Source organism: Rhinolophus hipposideros (genome assembly GCF_964194185.1).
Source record: "Rhinolophus hipposideros genome assembly, chromosome: 3".
Lineage (NCBI taxonomy): Eukaryota > Metazoa > Chordata > Mammalia > Chiroptera > Rhinolophidae > Rhinolophus > Rhinolophus hipposideros.
The window spans coordinates 35,977,532-35,996,850 of record NC_138049.1 but is presented as its reverse complement, the minus strand read 5'-3'; the positions used below and the strand labels follow the sequence as shown (position 1 = coordinate 35,996,850).

Genomic DNA, 19,319 nt, shown 5'->3' with positions numbered 1-19,319 from the left:
GATGCTTTTAAATATTCATGAGATTACATTGAGCCCGCCTGGATAATTCAGAATAATCTCTAAATTATAACTACTTCTGGGAACTCTTTTTTGCCATGCAATGTAACATAATCACTGGGATGACACCAAGGGATAAAAATCATGAGGGCCAAAATTCAGCTCTTCCTTTTCATCTCAAATCTTGAGGTGCTGTATTATTTGAAGTATTCAGTTTTATTATTCTTTTGATATTAAATTTTAAATGTAAGGCCAAATTTATTTTTACATAAAGGAAACACTAAATGTTTACAATCATCAGTTGTTACCCAAAATGTAAACTTTAGCAGAAAATAATTTAGTTACAGAAATAATAAAGAAAAAGTTACCTTTTGACACTGTCTTTGTTTCTGGTTTTTCTTTTTTCTCAATTTTTTCCTTGTGAGCAGCTTAAACAGAAAATTTTATATTAGTACACCCTTTTAATAGATTTCAAGACTAAGCTTTATCTTTAACCTCAGTTTTATAGCCACCAAAATCATGAACAATTCTGAGATTGATGACATTTATGAGCCTAATTCAGGAATAGTTACCAGTGTAATAATAACTGGAGTTAAATTTTTAAGACATTGCATTAAGACTTAGAAAGCATTTTCAAAACTAGTCCCCCTTCCCCGTTAAAGTTATTATTCCAAAGAGATAACATTTTAAAGAAACAAACTAAGAGAGAAAAATTTTATAAGGATTTGTTGAAAGATATATCATTTTATCAGAAAAAAGCACTCTCATTAGGATTAATAAAAAGAAATATTGAAATCAGCACTAGAGCTTTGATTAAACACAGTATGTCTCAACAATGACATAACTGAGATGTAGGTCTCAGTACATGGGACTTTCGTATGCATTAATAAAATGCTTGGCTTCTCTGGTCACTGCTCACCAAATGCCCTTCACTCCAAAAACATTTTGACAACCAATTCCCCTCCCCCCACTAAATACCTCCTAGGGATAGCACCTCTGGATGAGAGCTACCAAAAGAAAATAAAGTCATAAAGGATTATTGACTGAGTGCCGCTTCTTAATTGAACAGCATTCAACATGATACCTGAAACATTATATCTTCTCATTGTATATGTTAATAAATTAATAAATCAATATGACTTTATTTTACTAACTTCTATGTTATTTACATAAACTAGTAAAATCTTGTCTCTCAATTGTTTAAATAAAGGAGTTCTGAGAAGTACAACAGCATGCACAGCTTATTTTTATAATTCAAATATATTAAACTGTGTGGTTTGGTAGTTTTCCAAATTACCGTATGTTTTGACATTTACATGCTATCTGTGAAAGAAAAATAATGGAAATTAAAGAAATTATAGAAAATTAAATGTTAACATAAATTTAATAGTTGGGTTAAGAAAAGAGCCAAATTATTAGAGTAAAAAATTTGAGCCCCAATTCTTTGCATTTCTCCAACAATAGAGGAATAGTAATGTTTATCAGCTTTACTTGTACTACAAAAAGGAGACAATATGCTTGAAATATGTGTTTAAGAACTGTTATTTTAAAATATAGTGTATGATATTTGCAAATAATACCTCCAATAGGAGGCGAAATCCATATACATGAAGAACTCATGCAACTCAATAACAACAAAAAAATCAATCCAATTAAAAAATGGGCAGAGAATCTGAACAGACACTTTTCCCAAGACATACAAATGACCAACAGATATATGAAAAAGCGCTCAACTTCACTAGCTATAAGGGAATGCAAATCAAAACTATAATGAGATAGCACTTCACACCTATTAAAATGACAATTATCAACAAGACAAGAAATAAGTGTTGGAGAGGATGTGGTGAAAAATGTATCCTCATACAATGCTGGTGGGAATGTGAATTGGTACAGTTGCTATGGAAAACATTATGGAAGTTCCTTAAAAAATTAAGAATTGAGCTACCATGTGATGTAGCAATCCTTTTTCTGGGTATCTACCTAAAAATTTGAAAACATTTATTCATAAAGATATATGTACTTCTATGTTAACTGCAGCATTATTCATGGTGGCCAAGACATGGAAACAGCCCAAGTGTCCTTTGATGGATGATTGGATAAAGAACATGTGGTACATATATACAATGGAATATTACTCAGTCATAAGAAAGGATGAAATACTGCCATTTGGATGGATCTTGAGAGTATTAGGTTAAGTGAAACAAGTCACACAGAAAAGGACAAGAACCATATGATTTCACTTATATGTGGAATATAACATGGAAAACAGCAAATGAACAAACAAACAAAAAAAACTTTGATAGACAACAGTATGGTGGCTACCACAGAAGGGGGGTTGGTGGAGATAGAAGAGGGTAAAGAGGGTCAAATATGTGGTAATGGAGGGAGACTGTGGACTTTGGGTGGTAAACACACAGTGCTATATACAGATGATGGACTACAGAAATGTACACTTGAAATTTATATAGTCTCATTAACCAATGTCACCCCAGTAAATTTAATAAAAAATAGATCAAATGAGGTAATGCCTATAATATAGAAAAGAAAATAGTCTATGAGTGATTTCCCATCTCTGAATCTTTCAGAGATGATTCAGTCTCATTGAAAGCTTAAAGGACAATGTCCAGTTGAAGACTGATTGATCTTGGCAGCTGCAGAGCTACGAGATAGCACCTGTCTTCCCCTCCAGGATTTCAGCCTCTATACATCTCAGCTTGCCCCACAGTCACCTCTGATAGCATTTGGGGTTATGGGGAATATACTGGACAATAGCTGAAGGAGCACTATGCCAGGCTAAGAGGGGCACAGTTCACACAAGGTCATGGTGCTACAGCATAACCATTTATAGCATAAAAAACAAACTCCTTTAACTGGCATACAATAAATAAAAGGGCCATTAAAATGGAGCATTTTCAATTTGGACAAATTTCCTGCAACATTTATAATTAAAGGGCAACAAATTCTCAATAATTTTTTTAACAAAAATATTTAGCCACTGTGAAGGTTTCAAAAAAGCCATAAGAAATATCAGATTATTTTATCTAATCAGAGTACACAGAATCTGATTCTAATAATTCCATATAACTCAGTAGCAGACAGGAAACGGATAACTGTATCTAGAAAAAAAAAGATGGCTGTACTGAAATTCATGGATATTATCACTAAGTAAACATTAACAAAATAACAACTATTTAATTCAAATTTTCAAGTGTGAATATATAGTAAAGAAGATAGGAGCATGTTTCAACTGATATGATTCTTAGATATCATAAAACATTCTATCTAAGTGGAATGTTTCAAAAACAAGATAATTCAGCAGGCTATGCACATTGTGGACACATAAATCAACTGAAATCTAGCCTAAATACCCTAGACAAATGTCACTCTTAAACAAGAGCAAAACATTAAATTAGAATTTTATTTCTCATCACACGTTGAAATGTATTTTTGATGAATTAAAGTTAAATGTAAAATGTAAAACATTTTTAAAGCTTGAGGAAAATATTAGTAACTATTGATTTAATCTTTGGATGAAGATTTAAAAGCAAAAATACTAAAAGAAAATATCAAAATACCTAGCCACATAAAAATTCAAGACTCTCAACTCACACACAGAGATATCACACACACACACACACACACACTCACTCACAAATCTCTATCTACACAGAGAGAAACCCTAACATTAACTACAAAACTAACAGAGAACAATATTTGAAAAAGTGACAGATCAGGGATATGTGCCCAAATGACATGCACAAATATCATTAGGAGAAATGGGTAATGAGTGTAAAAAGTTACACAAGAAATATACGTTGCTAAAACTCATAGTTAAATCCTTCAATCTATAAGTAAGTGGTTAAAGATAAAGTGGAAGAAAGTATCTGTATTTAAACATTTTTCTTTGATAGAATGAGGAAAATATCTATTTACTTATATGGAAAGATTTCTAGGACATACTGATAAATTATAAAAGCAAGAGTATAGGACATGCATAATTTTGTAATGTCCTATACTCTGGCTTTTATAATTTATCAATATGTCCTGGAGATCTTTCCATCTATAGGGAGAAACAATAACCTATAATATCTTATAAATGCACAAGTAAGCTCTGAAATACACACGTAAAACTCATAAAAGTGATGACTGTATTTATATGTAGGTAGGATGGAATGGTGACCTGGAGGTGGGAGCAAGGCAAGAAGAAGATTTTCACAATGTATTTTTATGTATTAAACAATGAGTCTGCATTGCACATTCTAAACAAATAAACAAAAATGAAAAAACCTAAAAGTCCAGTATAATAGGTAATCAAAGGATGCAAGTTAAATAATGAAGTACACTTTTTTTTTAACCTATCAAATAGGCAAATATTTACTGAAATAACATTTTCATTGTTGGCTGAGGCAGTCTCAAAACTGCCTGGGAAAAAATTGGCACAACTTTTCTAGACAGTAACCTGGTAATAGAGTTCAAAAGTCTTAAGTATATTAATTCCTTTAACCCAGAAATTACTCTTTTCAGATTCAACTCTAAAGAAATTATCATAATATAATTAAAAACATAAATGTATGGTCATCTAAAATCTGATTGTAAAGAAGGAGAGGTCAAACAGGAAAGGACCAATGTGTAAAAACAACAATAAGAAAAACAGCATACCTTTCTTTTCAGGTTTTTCTTTTTCTTTTACTTTATCTTTGTCTTTTCCTTTTTCTCTGTGTGTAACTGGAAAGAAGCAGACAATACTTTTTTATTTAAATAAATAGAATAAATTATGGGATGATTGTATGGCAGTCTTTGAGGTCCTAACTTATTGGCTGCCTTTAGAAATTTTTCTTTAGCTGGCATGAGGTTTTACACAGTTAGAGGTTTAAACATTAAGATAATTATAGATTTCTTTAATTTCTATTTTTATTTCACATCCAAGCACAAACTCACACCAAAACCAGTCTATTGCAAAGATAATAATATCCCTCAGCTTTTCCAAATCTATAACTTTACCTTAATTAAATGGAAAGTGTAAAAAATGTATCATGCCATATGCCAAAGGAACCCAGCTCAATACTGGAGGAATGCCAAAAATATGAGAACAAAAATACAGGAGATAATCTTCTGAACCTGAAGCAAATAATCAACCTAAATAGTATGTGGTAGTCTTCTACAGAAACAATCCACAATAAAAGTTTTTGAAAATATAGTGGGATGACAGCAATATCCTTTCAAAACCAAATCCTTTCAAAGTAAACAAAATCTAATTTAATGTGAGCTGTGAACCAAGTAATTAATATAGTGGGGCTCCAATTTAAGTCAAAATTTTACCCCACAATTTAGTCATAACTCTTATTAATGGCACCACCAATTTTCTAAGCTAGAAATATGGGACAGATGTAGGATTTGTCTTTTATTTTCCATTTTTGTTCATTTATCCAGCTCTTTCAATCATACCTGTTTAATATTTCTCTTACCCATCTTTCACTCAAGATTATATTCCCTGCCTATCATTTATTTACATAAAAATATAGGAAGGGCACCTGCCAAGTGCTGAAGACCCTGATAGGCAAGACAGACTCGATTTCTGTCATCATGATGTCAACAAGCTAATGGATGATGGATGCTAAACAAATACTTACAAAGATAGTTAATTGCAGTTAGTGTAATTGCTACGAAGACAATATTCCCAGTGGCATGTCGGTGTATACAAGGAGACTTTAACGTAGTCTGTGTGATTGGAGAATGCTCCTTGGTAGAAGTGACATTTAAGGATATGAAAGATGAAAAGAAACCAACCTTGTAAGGGAGTGGGTAGGAGAAAGCGGAAAGGAATGTTTCCAAAAGTTGAAGTAGGATGAGCACGGGTAGATTATTATTACACATACTATTATAATAATATCCTGACTAGTCTCTGAACCTTTAGATTTAGATTTTTCTCTCTCAGAGTAACTTGTATTACATGAATATATGATTATACCATTGACCTCTTTGTTATAAATAGTATCTCCCTCATTGCTTAGTATGGTATCTGTCACATAGTAGGTGCTATATCAAATATACAAATGTGTCATTGTTCTAGTGATCTGACATTTGCTTAGCAACCCCATCTTATCTACCAGGAATTTTCCCTTGGACTTTACATTCCATTTATTTCAAAATTCTGGAAGCTCCACAAGCACACCCTGTGCCCTATGAAATGCCTTTACATCTCTATCTGCTCAGGTCTTCCACCTAGAATTCCCACACCTAAATTTCCTCTCTTCCATGCACCCTCTGCGTCGTGTCTCAAGGCCTTCATCTCTATTAAATGTCCTTTGATCTCTACTCATTTCATGCACCAACCGCGCCATGTGTATAATTCTATTTTAGCAATTAAATAATAATACCATAATTATTTGTATGTCTTACTATAAAATTGCTTTAGGGACTATTATTTTATTTTTGCATCTGTGGCTCATTATATGGTGTCTCTCACATAGTGGACTCTCAATAGATACTTCTGAATGAGAGGAATTCTAAAATATTATAGGAAGAATTATTTTCATTTTCTACTGAAATTCGATTTATTGATGATGTGATATAGATATAATAAGAATTGTGTGCTTCCAGCTGTTTAAAAGTTTTATAATGTGTTAAAAATTTCTTAGATAATTAAAACCCACTGAGAAACAAGAAAAAAAATACCGTAGAACATTATTTTGTCTTTTCGCATTCAGTGATTCTTCTAGGTATTTCTGAGTTACTAAATTCAAAATAAAAATCTGACAAAATAAGAAGAGGACATTCGTATTCACACATGGCCACAAATGGCTTATTTTGGTTTCTTTGAATCACTCTTAACTAAGCTGAAAAAAAAAATATTGGCAGAAACAAAACCTCTTTTAAACTTTCTCTAGGGGAAACCAAGTTTGTGTGAGATAAGCAGTGCTTTTGGAACCCTGATTGGCAAGACCCCCAAGAGAACACCTAATCGGAGTCTCTGCCTCTGTGATAGGCCAGACTTCACCCACTTTGGACAGCTGGCTGTCCACTCCACTAAAGGATTTTGCGATTGACATGTGCATGGGAGTAAATGGGAGAATTAATAGTACAAAATCAGAAGAGCAAGGGGGCTGAATTCAGACACAAATTAGCATATTAATTCTCTATTTCTATTACCCTGGGGGAAAATCTGGTTCCTCAGAGTTGTGATTTACAGACACAGTCCTGTAGGTTGGAATTTCATTATCACTCTCAGAAATGGCACCGTAATACTGTTTCATGAAGCAGCTGGACTCATATACTCTAGGGGAGCTGTTCAAAATGGCAGAGAGCCACTAAAGCTTCTTGGATAGAAACTTAAACTTTGGCAAGATTGAGCTCGAATACCAAGTTTTGAAATTTCTGTCATCAAAACAATGCAATCATCAGTAATTGCCTTAATAATAACTCTAAAATAAAAATAATTTGCTACAACAGCTGCATTTTCTTTGACATCTCTTTGTTTAGAAACCATAACCAGAAGTTTTTATACGGATGAAGAAAGTACTCTTTTTGGCACCAGCTCTATTTGGCAGGTTACATCTTAGCTAGGACAGTTTTAGAACAGGGTAAAATAAGCTTGTTGCACCTGCTGGAGCTTAATTTGTTTGTCATCCTTATTTACAAGATACAAAAGTCCCTTAGGTATGTAGATAATTAAAAACAAATGGAATCCACCAGTTGGAATGGCCCTGATGTTTGGCATCTGAGTTGGCATGGGCCTGCTGTTCCTGCACTTGCCCAGACTCTGACCTTTCCCTGACCAGAACATTCAGCTCAACTCAACTTTGAAGCTCATCGCTCGAAACTCCCTCCCCATATGGTCCCTCTCCAGCACTCTGCAAGCCGTGCTCTGCTTTCACAGCCCTTAGGCCTGGCCACCTGCCAGCGGCTCTGTGTTCTTTACAGAAGTGTATTGGAGCTCACAGTGCTCCTAACCTTGAGCTTCTCATCCAGCAAAACTTTATCCAAGCCAAGCAGTAGGCATTCAGGGCCAGGTTGTCAAAGCTGTTTGCTGATTTCTCTGCTCTTAGTTAAAAAAATCAAAAGTTTTGGTGCCCAAATGTCAAAGTACTGATTTGTATAGGTTACTATATTCTTCAATAGATGGTTAGCAGATAAATTTAATTAACCAAAACTCTGGAACCTAGGGGCAGCTGGGTGGCTCAGTTGGTTAGAGCACAAGCTCTGAACAACAGGATTGCCGGTTTGATTCCCACATGGGCCCGTGAGCTGCGCCCTCCACAACTAGATTAAAGACAACAAACTGCCACTGAGCTTCTGGAGGGGCGGCCAGATGGTTCAGTTGGTTAGAACGCAAGCTCTCAACAAGGTTGCTGGTTCAATTCCCGTGTGGGATGGTGGGCTGCACCTCCTGCCACTAAGGACTGAAAACAGCAACTGGACTTAGAGCTGGTGGAGTTGGGCTGTGCCCTCCACAACTAGATTGATGGACAACGACTTGGAGCTGATGGGCCCTGGAGAAACACACTGTTCCCCAATATTCCCCAATAAAAATTAAAAAAACACACACACAACAACTCTGGAAACTATACTTGACTACAGAGCTACTGTACAGGATTGATCTTGAGTGCACAAACCAGAAGAAATCAGATGGAAAAGCAAGTAACCATTACACCTTTGTATTATAAAAGACTGGGGAGAATGGTTAGCTGTAATAGATTTTGCTGATGTTTCTTTTAATTATTTTCAATACTGCTCAGTTTTCTGGTGCTTTTGTGGTAGGAGGTATCAGCACTGAAGTGGTCTGTAAAGTTTAAGTAGGTCAACATTTCAAAGAGCTTCATAAAATTCATATATATCCATGTTTTGAATTAATCATTTTTTTATGAAAAAAACAAGATATACATTCATTTTAAACCCTTTAAAATGTTTCTGCTTTTGCCACCACTACACAAAAATGCCAGATGTGCTCTTGATTAGCGCGTACGTTTTTGTGTGTGTTTCACGTTTTTTGTAACTAATTTGTACAATTTCCATTCTATGCTAAGGCAAAATGATCCACACAGTTTGCAACAGAAAACCATTTTTGAGTACAGAAGCTTCTCAAAGATTGTATTATTCATTTGTCCTACAGGAAGAATTTGTCATTTTTAATTCAATATAAACACACAACTTTAGAGGTGGTTGGAACCTAAGAGGCCAATTAGCCTCTTTCCTGGATAAGAAACCACAGGCTTGTAAGAAGTCCATTACAGAGGTGAATATGAATATAGTTAGTAGATTGTTAAACTAGTACTCCTGCCCAAAACTAGGCTGCCTTGTACATCCCAAGATTGTAAACTTGTTCTGAGCCAAGTGTATTGATTAGATTCTCCAAGCATGTTATCTACAATCTAGCCTAACAATAGCATGTATACTTCATTTTCATAATAAAATTTTATTTATTTATATAAAGCGAAGTAAAACTGATAGAAGAGAAAAATAAAAGTTTATGTAACACAGCTGATTAATTAAGTTATGGACTTTGAAAGCATATTTATAAAGGACTCTAGCATATTTAGATATATTTTAATGTCCCGTCCTTTTTGGCTTTTGAGCCTCATCTTCAGCAAAATCCCTTGCTAGTCTTTGATTCCCCACTATAATTGTTTCCCGGAAACAATCCTAAGCTCGTCAACCATTATTATTGTTAGTAAGTTATCCTTTTTAAAAATGTCCCTTTGACTTTGTGCATGTGATAATTCTTATGGGATGAATTATGTCACCTCAAAAAGATGTGTTAACCTACAGTACGTCAGAATGTGACCTTGGTTGGAATTTGGGTCTTTATAGAGGTAGTTGAGTTAAATTGCAATCACTACGGTGAAACCTAATTGAATATGACTGGTGTCTTTATGAAAAGGGGAAATTTAGAGATATACACACAGAAGAAAGAGACAGAGACACAGAGACCAGCATTTGAAGATGAAGGCAGAGATTGGAGTGATTCATCTACAAGCCAAGGATAGCCAGCAAACCCCCAGGAAGCTGGGAGAAGCAAGAAAAACTCTCCCTCACAGTCCTCGGAGGAAATCAACTCTGCTGAGATGGTGACTTTGGAGACAGTGTATAGGCTACTACATTCTTCAATTGATGGTTTGCAACTCAATTTAATTAACCTCTATAGCTTTGAGACAGCAAATTTCTCTTATTTTAAGCTACCCAGGCTTTGATACTTTGTTACAGCAGCCCTCGGAAACTAAATCCCGGAAAACAACTACTAATCCCAACTCACCCAATCCTCTCAGTCTCTACCAAAAAACTACAATCAAGCCCACTCTGCAACTAAGGCAACCAGTTGCTTCCTTAAACACCATCTCTCCTCCAAGACATCTCTTTGTGGAAGACTCACCACATGATGGTATACTGAATATTTGCTTTTCTTTAGATCTCTCATTGGACTGAGTCTTACTCTTCATTGGATTTTTAGTGTTCAGTGTGGTGTTTGGCACAAAGTAAGTGCTGTGAATAAATTAATGTGATTATTGCCTAATGACTATGGGCAAATTTTTTCCATTTATAGTATCTGCCTTCCAGGTTACCTCCGTTCCCTTGGCTGGCCCACTCTGGTTGACACATGCCATCCATCAGCACACACTTCTGCCATGTGAAGAGCCTCCCAATTTCTGAGGTCAGTTCTTCACCTGAACACCCAACAACCCAAGTGGATACAGCAGAAGCCGATTGCTCTGAATGCCCAAAAGGCCCTCTTTTTAGTCTAGGAGACATCTTGGACAAAGTTCTCTCCTCTAATTGTATGTTTACCCCTGGATTCTAGTCTTTTCTGGTTCGCTCTGTTCTATAAGTAAATTGAAATGCTTAATAGTTAAATAAAAAACTAAATGTTATTAGAAAACAATAATGAAATTTCTAATTGCAAAGAAACAAGGCAATATGCAATTAAAAAAATACAAAACAACTAAATAGAGGAAAAAACAGCAGGAAAAGAATGCTACTATTTATCGCTGGATAATTGGTTTGTTGTAGTTTTTCTTTATTTTTTGCATTTTTAAAATTGTCCAAATTAATCTATATTATTAATCTATATTATTTTAATCTATATATTATTATACATTTTACTGTGGGTGTTTCCTAATTTCATTTTACAGATTATTTCTGTTTTAATATGGAGCTTACTATCAAATACTTCAATTGTTTCTGACATTACAGTGACCCAATTAAATAAATTTGACATTACAGTGACCCAATTAAAGCTGAATAATTATATATATTTGAAAATGAACACAGACTTGTTGAAGGAAAAATAATTGTTCGTAAGAATCAAATACAGATTAACAAAATAGAGAAAATGAATGCTTTATTAATTGCTTTATTAATTATTTCAACATTTACTGATTGTGTTTCATGTATTGCTTACTTAGTTAGATGTTAGAATAATCATTAATTTTATATTAGCACATACATTCAGAGCTGGTAGGAACCAGAGAGACCATTGAGCCTGAATTATTTTGTTCGTGGCTATAGAAACACAGAATCATAAATGTCACGGATGGCCTTAGAACATATATGAAGACAAACACAGTTCCTGCCCTCATGAGTTAGGTCATTATACCCACAATTAAAATTTGTCAGATGCTTGAAAGGGCAAAGACAGGTGTAACGCTTCCATACAGAAAGTGCCTAAATGCCTCCAGAGTGAGGGACAGCAGAGGAGGCCCATTAAAGGAACTGACATTCCATGTAAGAATCAAAGAAAAACGCAGAAGCCTCACAAGCGACTACACAGGAAGGAAGGGCCTGACAGCCAAAGAGAACAGGGTACACATAAGCACAGAGTTATGAAACAGCAGCAGTGCCTGCTTAGGGACTACCAATAGTTCAGCTTGTCTATAGCAGAGGGGATTTTGGTGGGGTCTGACCATGGAGAGCACAGGGAGAGAGTTGGGAGTGGAGGGCTATTGATGAGTAGGTTGCAGAGGAGGGAGTGTATGTGGTAAATTGCACAAAGCTGGAAATTTGTAGGGCTATCAGTGATCATGTGAATAGGGCCTTATATAGCCTGGTAGAAAATGTGGCTTTTATTTCTGAAGCACTGTGATGGCAACAGATAGATTTAAGCCTGTGTGTGGCATGAATTGCATGGATTTGAGGTGTTAATTCAGGTAAGTTAAGAAGTGATCATCATAATCTAATTGAGAGATGATTGTGGAAGAGATAGCAGTGGGAGAGGAGAGGCAAGAATAGAATAAATCACAGTGAAAAGGGAGTATGACAAGGAGCCAAGCATGACTGGACTTTGGTATTGAAAGACACTGGGCAGCCTATGACAGAGATTGTAACTTAAGTGCCTTTAGAGATAAGGCAGATGAATAAATGTCTGCTCCAGTAGTGATATAAGAGAGTGGTGAAGACTGATAAAGAGTGGGTGCAGGCCCCACCTAAAGACATCCAGGTGTATGTTATTTTAAAATACTGGCTGGTCAAAGGAAACCTCTGTAGGATATACCTAAACTCTAGGCCATCAGTTTATTTGACAGTGATTCTCACCTTTGTTACTCATTTGAATTATTAGAAAAGCTAGACTCGAACTCTGCCCTTATCCCCCAAACATTACTGGCCCCAGAATACAGTGTGCATATTTTTTAAACTATCTAGATGATTCTAAAGTCCAGTCGGGGGTGAGTACTACCAAAGGCAACAACAACTCCACAATTTTAGCTTGCATAACTTTGGTGGATAGTAACGTCAATTATTAGGAAAAAGAATACAGAGATGAAGACATTTCATGCCATAGAAGTTAATAAAGTCTTCAAATACAGTGAGTGAAATAAATTAGTTATCAGTGTTCAGTCAGATGACGACAGATGTGGAGGAGGGTCCAGGGACTTTTCACGTTCAACTACTTCAGTTTTTATCAAATCTCAAAAGTAATTTATCACCACAGATCCTAAATTAATCATTATCTTGAAATGTGAAGAGATTATCCAATTAAAAAAAAATACTTTGAGATGTCCAGGACACTCTCAAGTTTTTGATTTAAGGTGTGAACATTAAGGACATTAAGTATGAATTTCTAATTAGGAATTTATATTATGATATCTTAAGGAAATCATGGCACTGTTTTGGCCACACATAAACTTTATCCTTTTTCTGTCACTATTTTTTCTTTTCTTTTCAGACATTGATGCATATAGTTGTTTATACCTATAAAGGATGTCCAGACTATTGACTACTGGAAGAGACTGACCAATATTTCTTATCTTTTAACACATGGCTCCAAACTAACTTTTTCAAGCTAACTTCTGCCAGAGCCAATTTCAATGCCCACAACTCCTATAGTGTGGTGAACTTATTTTGCCTGCTCACCAGGGGCTTTTTATATTAGCAAAAATTTAGTGACTATCATTTTGGTAATCCAGGAAAAGTTAAATTTTGGTTGTAAGTTTCTTCTAAGCAAATATAAAGTTTCATTGTATTACTATATTAATTCAATACCAGGTAAGAAGTATATACACTACACTGATCCTCTTTATAAATAACTCATTACCTCTTTTAGGGAAGAAAAAACAAAACACGAGGTTAATTCAAAAGTAAACATTAACGTTTCCAAGCTTATTCCTTAAAACCAAAAGAAGTCCTCATTGCCAAGTTAATAATTAAAGGGTTTACTCTTCAGCTCTATAAAACTGTTTCTTTTTTTCCTAATGAAAAATATCAAACAAAATAAATAGATGGACAAAATAGGAACAAAAGTTATCTTGGACTCATGAATTAAAATCACTTAGATAAAAAGTACCTAATTTTCTAGGAAAAAGAGTCAGAATTGAAACATTAATTTTTTGATATTTTAAAAATAAATTAGCATGTTTTTATAGAATTATTTTGGAAATGTATGTTCTCTGGGATTCATATTCATTTGTTTTCTCTATTCCAGTTTATGAGTTAATCATCTATTAGGTGTAGAGTTTAAGGGCTTTCCCTTAAGTAACTTCGCACGCTTAAAACCCTTTAGAATACCATATGAATCCCTTGAAGGAGGAAAAACAGAGACAATAGGATGTGAGCTGGCTTCTGTCATCACCAAAAATTTTATAGTCCCCCAAAATATACTAGCTTTAGCTTAATGGATATTTTTAGGCTCAGACATGTGCTGGTTTTTCTATAACCATTACAGGCTGCTATTACCTTGGATATATTGTATTATTTCTTTTAAGAGTTCAAAATGCTTTGATAGCAATTTAAATGTCTAATTATCTGTCACATATAACCATGACTGACATAGAGTGAGGCATATATAAAACATGTATTTATCTACATATGCGAACAGTTATAAAATCACATTTATTTTCACTGAGGTGCTTGGGAATAAAAAAAAAAAAAACGGTATTACTCTACCTGGATCAGTAAACAAAGCAGTAAAATGAAATCATTTGTTCATATTCACACAGAAAAATTGTGGAAAAAAGTAACTATTTCTGAAGCCCATTTCAGTGTTAAACAGCTAAAGCTCCATTTTTCTTTTTTCTCCTTGAAAAATATTCGCTTTCCCCAAATATATTTGGTCTATTCAGGAAATATATTCAGGAACTAATCTTCAGCCCAGCCTTTGAGAAATTTATTTCAAACCTCAGCCAAATTCACTGTTTTAATTATGCAAGACTCACTAGTTTAATAAACCCACTCTACAGCCCACTGCTCAAAGTCTTTAACAGCAGGATTCTAATAGAGCCAGGTCCAAAATGGAAATGGTACCATCTGCATCACCACATTCACTACAGCAGCACTGCTATTAAATTAATAGTACAGTGTGCAAGATAAGAGAAACCTCAATCGTGCGCAACCAGTTGAGTTTCTATTTAACCTCCAGCAGATAGAAACACATGCTAGTTCAGTCATGGCTAGTCAATCCATACCTAAGAGCTGTGTCCAATTTCCCTGACCAAAGGAATTAAGAACAAAAACAGGAAAGGGAAAAGTAAGAAGACATTAGTTCCCTAAGTAGAAATATAAATAGGTTTCAACTGATTAAGCTTCAAAGTCTCTGATTGTATAAGAATTGGATGACCAATCTGAAACAAATTCAAACATTAGGATTAAAGATATAAAGTCTGCAGAATGATATGAGCTCTTCACAAACGGGAAGTACATGAAGTATATATATATATTTTTTTTTGAATGACATTTTATAGTAGATTCACATATGGCCATCAATTTAGGTTAATTAGAACTTCTCATATTTGATACTTTACTATTTTGCAACTTTTATTTTGCAAAAATTTCATTAACCAGTTTTTGACCTAATAAATATTAGACAATATTCAATTTTTATCTGAGGAAAATTTTTTCACTTTCTGTCTGTATCACACAATAATAATAAAATGCGAAATCATGTGACACTTACCACTGGGGAAACCTAGCCATATTTCGAAATATGTCACTTTGAATGTTTTTGCTTCCTGTATGTTTCTTTAAAGCGTTTGGCTTTGTGAGTCACCCCAGAAAAGTGATGCTTGTAAGATGAACAACACAGTGTTGGCCACTGTGAATATGCCTGTCATGCAAGATTGTAGTTTCTAGATTCAGTTCAGCTGAAAGGGATAGTCATTATTATGTTGTTGCCATTTATCTATCCCTTAAGCCTATGTAAGAAAGCCGTGGGGCCTTGGCAGTATGCAGCGAGGCAATGTAATGACTGCATTTCTGTACCAAAGATTTTAAAAATATTGCATGGCATAAAAAATTCAATGTTAAAAAAAATTGAACTCCGATTTATTTTAGAAACTTATTAAAAGAAAAAAAAATATTTGCCAGTAGGTCAAAAAAATATGTTTGTGGTACTACATTAGTAAAAACCAGTTGTAAATAACTCAAAGGTTGTCATACATTTTGAAGTTACTTTGATTCCAATCATTAAATTATTTATACATTTATACCTGAAGTTAAAATAGGTAATAAAGGTACTTATTTAAACACTAACAAAAATTAAAACAAAAGAAAACTAAACATGAAAACTTTTCTTTCTCCCACATAAAAATACAAAAATTTTTATATCCTAAATAAAAATAAGAAACACAAAATTAAACATTTACCTTTGGTTTGTATTTTCTTTTCAGGTTTCTTCTGCTTTTCGGTTTTTTCTTTGTGTATTTCTATGGGAAAATAGAATTTATCATTTAAAAGCTCTTTGAAAATATACGAAATATACAAGTTTAGCTATGACTTAAACTTTATAATTCCACCACAAAGTCTAAATTATTATATCTGACAAGCTTGTAGGTGTCTACAAGAGTTTATAACATATTACTACATAAGTCACTCATTTATTGAAATAAGGAAAAATTTGAGTTATCTCAAAATTAGTTACCCGATAAAGCTTAAAATCTTACATCAATGAAGATATGTTGTCACTGTTTGTGGTGCTAAAATTTATCACAAACTATAATCATGTTTTATATTAATTACTCTCAATACAAATTAAGAATCCTTGGTAAAAATGTCATTTATATTTAGGAAGACTTAGTTTTTAGATACAAAATTAAGAATTTGTGAAATGAACTGTAACAACTATGTAATAGGAAACATCTCAGAAGCAGTGACTCTAAACTATATTTATAATCAGAATTTGGTATTGCATTTAACCAATAATTACTGCATGAAGATATGATAATTTCATAAAATAAGTTAGTTTTTTTCCCCAAGTATCAGGTTTTCACAAATATATTGAATTTGTGCTAGCTTCAGTAGACACACATCAACAAGGCTTAGAAACAAAGATAGTTCTGAATTGGCAGTTAATTTGGATAGAAATAAATTTGAGATTAGAGTTTACAAATATGATTCCACCTCTGAAAAGTGACTTAATCTTAAATATCATGTTTTTTCTCATAAAAATGCTGATGATGTTTACTTGTTTGTTTATTCTACAGATTATCTGAGATGGTGCTAATCATCTTACACATTTAAATTTTCCCTTTGTAAATTTCATGGATTTTCTTCTAAAAGTCTGAAATCAAGATCAACCATAAGAAAATCCTAAATATCTTCAGAAAAGACAGTTACTGACTTTCATTCATCTGTGAAGGGGGTAATCACTATTGTGAAGTTTTCCTCCCCTCATTTTCCTCATTAATCCATCATCATACTATTTGCAGGCCACTCCTCCACTCTTATCCTATCCCTGACTTTGCATTTGGCAATGGAGATGCAAAAGAGTTAATACACATCTCTGAAATATAAAATTATCCAAAGTTCAAGAAAGATCTCCAAAGTGCATAAGAAACTTCCATCTTCCTGCCTCTATCACCATGTGTTTAATCTCTTCCCAATATGACTCCAAATCCTACTCCAAAGCAGATTTTCTCATCATAGCATCATTGACTTTTTGGGTGAACCATTATTTGGGAGTGGAATGGGGCTATTCTCTGTACTCCATGGTATCTAGCAGCATCACTGGTCTCTATCTGTTAGATTTCCATAGCCCCACCCCCAGTCATGACTATGAAAAATGTCTTTAGACATTGCCAAATGCTCCTGTAGGGCAAAATGACCCCAAAGAATTTGTTCAGATGGTTCAGGACTGCAGTTCTATTTCTGTGCGCTTGCGCCCTATCATATTTCCATAATTATGTAACAAGAATAGTGCTGTGCTGTAATCTATCATATGGAGCTATATGCATGGAAACTTTAATCAGCCTTTTAAGAAATGTATTCGGTTTGCAAAGGCACAATAAAGTTGCATTTATAGACTATAGGCAATAAAGCTATAATAAATCTTATTTCACACACACACACACACACACACACACACAGAGATCTTGTATCTTTAAAACTGCTCTAAAGATACAAGATAAGCGGCCTAATCACTCTTGTCACTACCTAGACATACACTGTCCAATGTAGTAGTCACTAGTCATACGCATATTAAGGACATGATACATGGTTTGTTCAAATTAAGATGTGCTATAAGAGCCAGTACATACTGGATTATGAAGATTCAATATAAAAAAGAATGTAAAATATCCCATTAATGAATTTATATTAATGACCTTTTAGAATGATATTATTTTGGACATATTGATTGTGATGGTTTTTATTTATGTCTTGACTTGGCTAGATTGCTATCCCAAGTCATTCAAATGAACCGTAATCTAAGAGTTGCTGTGAAAGTATTTTGCAGATCTAATTAAAGTCCCTAATTCATTGACTTTAAATAAGAAGATGATTCTGTATCATGTGGGTGGGCTTGTTTGATTCCATTGGACGGCCTTAGAAAACAGGTCTGAGGTTTACCAAGTAGGGGGAAGAAATTCTGTCCATGGAGGGCAATTTTGGCCCCTGCCCATGGGCTCAAGTTTGCTTGTAATCTTCCCTTCCTGACTTACTTAGCCAGTCCTCACAATCACATAAGCCAAACCCTTGTAATATGTGTCTTAACATGTAAACACATGTGCATAATCACCTCCTGGCTCTGCTACTCTTAGTGAGCCCTAACTGAAATACAGATTGGGTTAAATAAGACATGTTATTAAAATTAATGTTATATTATTCTTTTTACTTTTTGTACTGTGGCTACTTGAAAATTTTAAATTGCATATGTGGCTCACATTATAGCACTATTGGACAGTGCTGGTCTAGACCCATGGGTGGGCAAATTATTTTTTTTGTTTTTCCTCTTAAATCTTAGGTTATCCTCAAGGTTAAATCTTTTAGAAATGAATTGAAAAACAAAACTCGAAATTCTCCCTTGCCAGTTCCATCCTGCTGCCTTCCACCTATTCCAATCAACAAAGACCATGGAGAACTTTAGTGCTTTGTATAACTCAGGCTGAAAATGCAAGTAAACTGTCAAAGATTTAAAGTAAGTGGTCTTTGGATATGCTAAGGGAGTCACCTTTTAGAGATGATTTCTTATTCCAAGTAGGGATGAATTTGAACACACAAATGGGATGAAATATTATAAATTTAAAAAGTTACATGAAATGCTGCATTCCTTGTGAGATAAGAAGCCCTTAAAATGATCATTCAGAATAATATTTTACTTGAGAGGTGGTAGGGGTGTGTGTGTGGGTGTTTGTGTTTGTGTTCCACAGACATCTGTTGGCCACTCAGAGGAACAAAAGAGTTTCTGGAACTGACACAGAAAGATCAGACCTGAGTTAAAATCTGCAGGATTGGGTGCTAAAGGCCATCCTGCCTGGGTAATCCTTTCAGAGCCCTCCAGCCTATTTTACTTTAGGGAGATATGCTCTTTGGACAGGGTGTGAGTGTAGGACTAGATAATCCATTTTGGTCCATGGTGGGGTTTCCTGCAAGGTAGGTGGAAGCTTGCACATCAGGGAAGAGAGGAA

The 19,319-nt window shown here is 34.4% G+C and overlaps 1 protein-coding gene across 1 annotated transcript in view; it reads right to left on the bottom strand.

Annotated features, from left to right (window-relative positions):
- The window catches only part of TRDN (triadin), a 343,597-nt gene that overhangs the window by 233,082 nt on the left and 91,196 nt on the right, over positions 1–19,319 (bottom strand). The window contains exons 5-7 of the mRNA XM_081044419.1: positions 16,062–16,121; positions 4,657–4,722; positions 366–425 (exon numbers count right to left, since the gene is read on the bottom strand). Coding sequence (XP_080900545.1) covers positions 366–425; positions 4,657–4,722; positions 16,062–16,121 — 186 coding nt within the window. The remainder of the gene's footprint in view (positions 1–365; positions 426–4,656; positions 4,723–16,061; positions 16,122–19,319) is intronic.